The 9,053-nt window shown below is 40.5% G+C and overlaps 2 protein-coding genes across 3 annotated transcripts; both read left to right on the top strand.

Annotated features, from left to right (window-relative positions):
- Positions 1-1,212: 1,212 nt before the first annotated feature.
- Positions 1,213-2,590, top strand: LOC131676246 (phenoloxidase-activating factor 3-like). Its single transcript, XM_058955367.1, has 2 exons — positions 1,213-1,525; positions 1,583-2,590. Exons 1-2 carry the CDS (start codon positions 1,254-1,256, stop codon positions 2,241-2,243), a joined length of 933 nt encoding a protein of 310 aa, XP_058811350.1. The 5' UTR covers positions 1,213-1,253; the 3' UTR covers positions 2,244-2,590.
- A 471-nt stretch (positions 2,591-3,061) lies between these two features.
- Positions 3,062-8,724, top strand: LOC131676792 (serine protease grass-like). Of its 2 annotated transcripts, none has more exons than XM_058956101.1 (4): positions 3,062-3,259; positions 3,349-3,583; positions 3,663-3,847; positions 7,945-8,724. In XM_058956101.1, the coding sequence occupies exons 1-4, from the start codon at positions 3,196-3,198 to the stop codon at positions 8,325-8,327; spliced, it is 867 nt and encodes a 288-aa protein (XP_058812084.1). In that variant the 5' UTR covers positions 3,062-3,195; the 3' UTR covers positions 8,328-8,724. The 2 variants fall into 2 exon arrangements, with proteins under 2 accessions (XP_058812084.1, XP_058812083.1); XM_058956100.1 differs by having other exon boundaries at positions 3,064-3,265.
- Positions 8,725-9,053: the final 329 nt, after the last annotated feature.

A 9,053-nucleotide genomic window follows, 5' to 3' on the forward strand; every position in this document is an offset into this window, starting at 1 on the left:
TGTCACTTGTATCACTTGTATCAGTTAATTTTTCGAATCAATTACCTAGGAAATCCTGCAATCAAGGAGTAAAAAATGTATTGTATAGAAAAAGATAAAAATTAAGCCTTTTTGAAAATGATTTTAAATTATTTTTTTTATTTTTTGAGGGAGGTTTTCCCTATTCTTAAAAATGAGTGGTAATAAATAAAAATAATAATAAATAGCTTCACAGATACTACTGGCAAATATAAGACGACGCAACGTACTAAAACTTATTGCTTTGGGGCTATGTAAAAGGGAATAAAGAAAATCTCTAGGAAATGCAATGGGAGATGTTACTTAATTTACAATCCACATGATTAACACCATATTTACATCGTCTGGAGAATTCTGTTTATTCTAAGCACTGAAATATTACACTCGCGAATGAGCGTTATACCAATGATGAGCATAACGTCAATAAATCATGTAATGATGCCTTTTAATTGCCGTGCAGCAGAAGACCCTTATGAAACATTATGCAATTGGCGGTAAGTATAGTATACACGGAAAAATAAAACAACTCACCGAATAAGTTCTTTTAACATAAATTTATGTACTTTTGAGTTATGCGTCGCATTCGCGCTTCTTAGTGTTGTCAAAAACAAAGCGAGAGATTCGACTCAGTCGAGGTCTTCCGTGGAATAAGGTACTTTTGAGTTGTTTGAGGTATACTCAAAATTAGGTAGATTCAACTTAAATTTAAGTATATTCAACTCAAGGTTGAGTATAAAAAACCTATCAATGACTTGTAATTTTTGCTGTGTTAAAGGGAAACTACCTTGAACACGGTTTACCTAATTTTACCTTATTCCATGACACCCCGAGATTGAGTCAAAAGAGCTCAACTTCGGGTAGTTTTTCGTATCCGTGTACCATACTCTTTAAATTCGCCATTTTTTATTTTGAAATAAGCTCCACCCTTTTTATTTTTCTCTCCGTAAAGTATCAGCAAACATGTCGTGGATGCGATTGCGCGTGGCCTGCTGAGCAGCAGATTCACTCGCTCTTTTTCATACCACTCAACCTTTGTTACTGCATACGAAAACGCCTACCGTGATGCAACAGGAAATACATGCACCATACGCCATTCAAATAGCACACAATCATTGCATGCAACCGATCAGCTGAACGAAATTGCATCCTACAGAAATTTATTTCTTATCAACGCAAAAATGAAACATTGCCAGTTCAGTTACTGAGAAATAATCAACCCAGTAGTGATCTTCGCAATGAAGCTATATTACGTGCTTGTTCCACTGTTTACCTTGTTCGTCTTAGCTACCGGCGATGGTGAAGTATTCAACGATCAAAACTGTGGTCCAAATTTTTTCGGCGACAGCATCCGTAGACCGTCGATCGGACGCCTGATGGAGTTTCCTTGGCTAGCGCGGCTCGGTTACAGAAGAAACGGTCTCATCGAGTTTCACTTTCAAGGAACATTAATTCATCAATATTATGTGATAACAACGGTGTTCGCTGCCGGTTACTATCAAAATTCGCTGTAAGCATGGTGTTTTGCTTTGCTTGTTCCATTTGTTGATATTAAATTCTATCATAGAGAGATGGTGCGCCTCGGAGAGTATCACAGATCAACGGATGAAGATTGTCAGGAGATTGAGGATGAGGAACGCTGTGCTCCCGCACCACAGGACATTCCGATCGAGCATATCATTAGACATCCGAATTACAACAAACCAAGACTGGCAAATGATCTGGCATTGATCAAACTGCGCCAACCGGTGAATGTGACTTCGGAATTTGTCCGACCCATCTGCATCCCATTGGGGGAAAGCTTTCCACTATCGGAAAACGCTCCGCTTTTTATTAGCGCCTGGTGTGGTAGTCAGAAAGCTGGTATCTCGGATGTTCCCCTACAATATCGTATGCAAATGATGAACCCATCGTCCTGTGCCGAGAAATTGTCATCCCATTTGGATATTGACCTACACGTGTCACAGTTCTGTGCCGTACTGGATTTGGATCGAAAAACGACGGAAAAAGTTAAGGATATCAGCCTGCGGGGAAGTACTGGAGCTCCCCTGCAAATGCTGGGACCAGACGGTCGCTTCTATCAGGTTGGAATAACCTCGGTTGGAGTGAGGAATGCTGCCCTGGACACCCCGTACGTGTTCGTCAGTCTGCTGCATCTGGCCGGTTGGCTCGAGCAAACGGTGACGAATGAAGAGCACAACCGGTTGAACGTACGGCTGGTGTCCTGAGTGTGGTGGCTTGGCCACGATCAAGAAAACATGTTGGGAAAAAACGTACCTCTATAGTGACGTAACGCGAGGCAGACGGACAGAGAGAAGGGTATGGAGAAGAACTGGTTTCGGAAGACAAAATAACAACACAGAAACACTCGCTACCGGGCAGTAATGACGTCAACAAAACAGTCGAAGGCGGCGAGGCAAAGTGGAGTAGATCGATATTGTTGTAATTTTCGTCATTGGAACGATTGAGTGTTAATTGGATTTGCCTTATTAAAGTTGGGATGAGACGAATTTTGTTCAAAATGTTATTGTAATGAATTTAAAAAATATTAAAGAAATTTTAACAATATTGCAAACACTCTGTTATTTTATGCTTAAATCTCATTTTTTAAATGACTAAAATTTAATTTCAAAGAAAATAATTTGATGTCGTCCAAGCAAGAGAAAAATCTATATCTGATCTGTTTTAGAGGTCGCTCTCTGTAGCTAAACACATGTTTATTGTTGAAAAAATTGTTATGAATATTCACCTCGATTTTTCACTTGCATCAGCTTAGTGAAGATGCAAGTTTCTGGAATATAATCATAGTAGTCTAGAACTAGTCTGAACTATTCTCTGAATAGGATGGAAGTCTGTCTGTCTGTCAAATCTCCAGCAAATATTTTAGACGACCACTCGGTAATTCCCTACTCTCTAGAAACGACGGTGCCAGCATACTACCGTTAAGCCGTATCTGCATTCTAGGCGCGATGAAGGATGCTCTGCCCTGTGTGTCAGGCGATCCCAGTATTGGTGTGCACCACGAGCGATCAACGCACAACAGTGGCTTATGGGAAACCCCAATCACATACCATACAGAGCAAGTCCAACTGATAAGGGCAGGCATTGCCACTCGTAGCCTGCTCAGTTCTGAGCAGTCGATCGCGGTGAGAAGAAGCAGCGTTAAACCGCTTCGAAACAATGGCCAGTGTTAAGGGGCCTGCTGTAATCTGTTTGTTGTTGATCCTGTTATCATTCGGTGATGGTGAGCGTGAGTACATGACTCAGGGGGGAATTTTGGTTTGACTGTCAACGTCATACGGAGCTCTGGAACGTGTTTTTTTTTACTTGTAGGCTTTCACTTTCCGGACAAAGCACAGCTGGAACTCAGCGATGTTTTGAACAAGGAGTGCGGCAGTACCGAGTACGAGGAACGCGATCGCCCCGCGGAAGGAAGACTTCAGGAATCACCCTGGCTGGCACTGTTCTACTATCCGGATGAATCCGTCCATTTCTGCCATGGTACACTGATTACGCGAAGTTATATTCTTACAACTGCGGTGTGTGCCAGTAATATAGTGGTGAATGAGTGAGTGTTTAATTTCTTTTTTTCGCGATTGGAAGGTACTCGATGATAACGTTTATGTTTTTGGTTTGTTTGCTTGTAGAACATCCGTTGTTTTGGGAGAATATGATCTGAACACCGAGCAAGACTGTGAAGGGGTCAAATGTGCCGATCCTGTACAGCGACGATCGGTGGAGAAGGTGATCATTCACGAGGGATATAACCAGGAAACGTTCATGAACGATATCGCTATGATCGTACTCGATCGAGAGGTGCTGCTAAGTGATTGTGAGTACGATTCGTTACCTTAACCCTTTCATGCCCAACTTTTTGCTAGTGCATGTAGGGTTTCAAAACTATTTTCCCTTGACAACGGTGGGATCATGAAACATAAAGATAGGTGCTTTCCTCGCAGTGCTAGAAGCTGCTCAATTTATACCTCCAAATGCTCAACACAATTTTCCTAGAATATTTGCAAAAGTCCACTTGCGTGGAAAACGTAACCGAACGCAGTCTAAATTGATAAGTTTTATCAGTTTTCAATAATATTGCAACATCACGAAGATATAAAAAAAATCATTTTTCGTTGTCAACAAAAACTGTCCCTGGCAGCACTGCTCCATCGGAATCCAATCAGACTAATTGCCATAACTTCAGTTCCAGAGCTGATCCTTACAACTGTTAATACTTAAATGAAAGGCAATAGTCACATCTATCGACCTTACTTGTTTTTGTGAGCAAATCTTACCTCAATCACAAATTATAGCTGTTCAAAATCGTTGTTGTCCACAAATAACATGGCCATGAATGGGTTAAAGATTGTTTACCACTCCATGCTGATAGTGTCATTGAACCGTATCCAATCTTATCGGTTGTGCATACGTAATTACCATTTCCCAGAATGTGTTATTTCTAGGAGAATAATTTTACAATTTAACTATTTCTCGGAATGGATTATTTATTGAAAAATCTATAAAATTGCAGTAATTTTACACCAAATTTTCTATGATAAGATCTGTTATGCAGCACAGAGTTTTGCTTGGTAACTTTTTAACTGGACCGCTTTTTAGTTGGACCTCTGCAATTGTCCAACTAAAAAGCATCTGAATGTCAAAATTTCGTGTCAAATTCACTTTGACAATCTAATTGACATTAATTAGAGATGTGAGCAGATACATTTTCGGTTCAACTAGCGAAGCAAATAATTCGTTAGTTGGACAGAGAATGTGGCCCAACCAGCGAATCACGACTGCTGACTTTTTCTGACTTCACTATCTGCACACTTTTTGCGTGTCTTTATACTGACATCTTTGTTCTTTATAAACTGCTTTTTCCTACCTTCGTATTGTGTTTCTTTCAACCTGTGGGTTCTACCCAGCGATGCCACATGTTTTTTTGAAATGTCTGTAGAAGAATAACTAAAATGTCTGTAAAAGTCTGTAAATGGTTGTGTAAATTCTAGTTACACTAAAATTTTACTTTAAAAATAGATTTAAAGGAGAATTCTATTGTGAAGGAATCACTCGTATTCGAAAACAGTTATTCTAGTGCAATTTTACTAAACACTATTACCCTTTTAAAAGTCTGTAGATCTCTGACTACGTCTGTAGGAGACATCAAAAGTCTGTAAAATACAGACATGTCTGTAAATCTGGCATCGCTGGTTCTACCCACTACACATCAGAGATGCCAGGTACTTTTTTCAAATGTCTGCAATAATAATTTTAAAAGTCTGGGAAGAACAAAAAATGTGAGGCAAGTTAGTGTAACCAAAAGCCTTTATGTTCAAAAATCTGCAAATATCTGCAACCAAACTAAAAAATCTGCAAATATCTGCAACCAAACGGAAAAATCTGTAAATATCTGCGTCATCGAAAAAATCTTCAGCTTAAATTAAAAGTCTGCGAATTTGCAGACTTGTCTGCAAATCTGGCATCTCTGCTACACATATTGTTTGACATATATCGCCATAGGGGCAGTCAGGGATGCCAGGTGCACAGATTTATCTGTGTTTCACATATTTTCAATATGCTGCACAGATTGCAAAAACTGCACAGATTTCCACAGTTTTCTGTTTTAACCAAATTTGTACGTTTTCCGTGCAGCGATGCCACATGTTTTTTTGAAATGTCTGTAGAAGAATAACTAAAATGTCTGTAAAAGTCTGCAGATGGTTGTGTAAATCGTAGTTACACTAAAATTTTACTTTAAAAATAGATTGAAAGTAGAATTCTATTGTGAATGAATCACTTGTATTCGAAAACAGTTATTCTAGCGCAATTTTACTAAACATTATTACCCTTTTAAAAGTCTGTAGATCTCTGGCTACGTCTGTAGAAGACATCAAAAGTCTGTAAAATACAGACATGTCTGTAAATCTGGCATCGCTGTTTCCGTGACACAGATAGACACAGATTTTTAAATGGGCCGCGCAGATTTTTCAAAATATCACCTGGCATCCCTGGGCGCAGTGGAAAAAGTAGGAGTAGGCGTTATACCCGAATATTTCGCCAAAAGTGGCTTTTAAGCAGTACTAAAGAACAATATTGAACCTAAAAGCTCTATCACCCTTGTTCTTTAAGCGACTATAGAACCGAATTGGTGCCATTTTTACGGCTTAGTAATTACTTGGGAAGTTAGCTAGGTATATTGAAAAGCATAATTTTATCTGTATTTTATAAGGATTCTTAGAAAAAATGATGAGAAGTTTAAGTAGCGGTTTGGCCACTACTCGGGCTCTGATTGTAAACAAACAAATTTTACCGTGTTTATTCCCTCCAATTCTCTTCACTGCTGGTGCTGGTTTCTTACGGTCCCCTGCTGCTGACGCCGGGGGGAAGGCGGACGGTTTCTTCCGGCTGACCGGGACTACAACGGCCGCGTTCTCTTTTGGTCGTTGGTTGCTCCGGCAGCGGTCCTTAACAATTAGCCAGGGAGGTGAGCTTTGCTCCGTGGTCGGAACCTCCCTAGGGACGCTGGTGACGAATCACCGGATTATTTACTCGCCGCAAAGAATCCCGGAAGACACCGCAGTGTTATTTCTAGGAAAGGCCGTTGCCTTACCTGCTTCCCTCTCCTTGGATATTAGCTGTAGAGGAAAGCAAGGATCATTCGGCTTATCCTCTACACCGAAAAGGACGGACGCTTAGGATCCTTCGTGATTAGCCGGAAAGCGAAAACTCCTTTACAATTAGCTTCCCCCGAAGGCAACCCAGCAGCACTAAAACGTTTGACCGAACCACGAGCCGGCACTTTCGACGGGAATCTCTTCGTCACACACACGCATTTCACTTCCACAAGCTATTGTGGCGGTAAACTTTTCCGAAATAATCGACGTCTGTTTTCAACCGTGGTTCGTCACTTTTTAAAAATTTTACGATGGCCACCTTCTGCACTCCACCAAAACAAACACCATAAAAACGCACCGCCGCATAGCTGTCATCGCTATGGTACAGCATAGTCAAATCCTATGCTATTTATTCATAAAATTATCTAACATATCTGCACAAACAAAACTGTTCCCAAACGCGAATATGTACAAAAATGTACAACTAAATGTGAACGGTACCGAACAGCGATGCAGCATAATTTTACGTAAACATATACACTCTACGGAAAGAATACGCAAAAATTGATATATTTCCACCCGCTGTTAAATTGTTACCCTGACGGGTTACAGAAGATTATTGCTTTTAATGGAAATTTGAGAAGTATCTTCACGGGAAATCGAATATTTTAGTAAACTAATTAGGATAACTTCTATTTGCAATTCGAAATGGATTGAAGAACTTCAGCGAGAATTTTTCAAAACTGTATGAAACATGCAACCACACTATGCCGCCATTCACCTCTGATACCGAACTCCTGTCTCTTACCTCGCCAGGGTGCCAACCCGGGTACGAATCACCTTATGTCGCTTTTAGTTTGAACCCGGGGCTGTGTCGGGCTCTGGCACCAACCGCTGTCAATTCATACATTTTGACAGCGGTTGGAGTTGGAGCCTGACACAGTTGCATTTCGAATAGAAGCGACATTAATGACGCTCCGATGAGATCTGTGGTCGTATGTTGACAGGGAAGAGGAACTAACGATGCACGCATTAGCTGCTAGTGTATTTTATTTTTGCCTATTTTAGGCCGCTCAACTTTTTTCCATTTTCTCTTCATGAATAAAATAATCGATAATAATTTAGTGAATTCAATAAATGTTAACCAGCTCAATCTGCTATTCTATGTGTCGGATCTTTGTAACATAACTTGCTCTCAATCATACGACAGATCGGGCTCGAGATATCTTACGGGTTCGGTCATGTCCACTGTAACAGTAACAATAAAACGTATCAATTGCTTCTAAGTTAAACCCCAAAATCTACCGTCTCATTTCAGCCATCAAACCCATCTGCCTACCCTTGATCAAGTTCGAAATCGGCACGGTCAATCAGCCAAACGTGTACAATAGCCTGTGGACGACGTTGCAGCGTCCGCAGCAGTACTGGATGCGGTACGTCGAGCTAGACGACTGCCGGCAACTGGTCGGGCACAAGATCAACCTGAACGAGGGCCAAATTTGCGCTAGAAGCTACAACAACAAAACAATCGAGATGACCGGTGGGGCCGGATCGGCACTGGAAGTTGAGTACCATAACCGCATGTACCAGGTGGCGATGCTGTCGATTGGAATTCTGGAGTCGGAAGCGGGTACTCCGTACATCTATGTCGACATACCGAAGTATGTCAAATGGATCCACGACACGGTTAAGAACAATTGAGCGGGAGCATTAGTTTCATTCGGAATAATATATGATTTTTGAAAATATATCTATGTGTGAAGTACGTAAGTACTTTTTCTTGAAAAAGATGATACTCGAAAAATCAAAAACGAATGAGTTGGCTCTATATACATGCGAATGGAGGTTTCAAAACGTAGGTAACAAGGACATTAGATTTAGCAAAAAATTCAACAAATGCTAAAAGACTCTGTTACGAACAATGCGACTAGTCGAATTGTAAAAAAAATGTTACGAGCTTTGACGAATGTAAAAAAATTGAACACTAGTAACATTTTTCAAGATTGTTCCAAGCTGATAACTGGAGGCTGTAACAGTGATAATAAGATAATCTAATTAAACCAGTCGGCATTGAATAAATTAAACGGCCAAAACAAAATCTAATTGAATTAATTTAAGCAATGATTCCGGCAATTTCCAACCAAAAAAATCAGAACAGTAATTATAATTCATCGATTGTGAATTTCCTTGGGTGCACACGACAGTTGAATTCAACTGAACTAAGTAAGAACCAGGCAGACGATAAGGCCACATACGATTCGACGAAGCACTTTCGTGCAGTCCCAGAAACCGGTTCACTTTCCAAGCGCGACTTCTTCTGAATTGAGTTGTTGTAGGCGCTTCTGGCTGCACGAAACTTAGAATGTGGCTGCGATAGAACGGATGAACGTCATGAGGAAAGGGAGACGAGAATTGAATTGTTTTGGG

The sequence above is a fragment of the Topomyia yanbarensis genome, chromosome 1 (assembly GCF_030247195.1).
Source record: "Topomyia yanbarensis strain Yona2022 chromosome 1, ASM3024719v1, whole genome shotgun sequence".
Taxonomy (NCBI): Eukaryota; Metazoa; Arthropoda; class Insecta; order Diptera; family Culicidae; genus Topomyia; species Topomyia yanbarensis.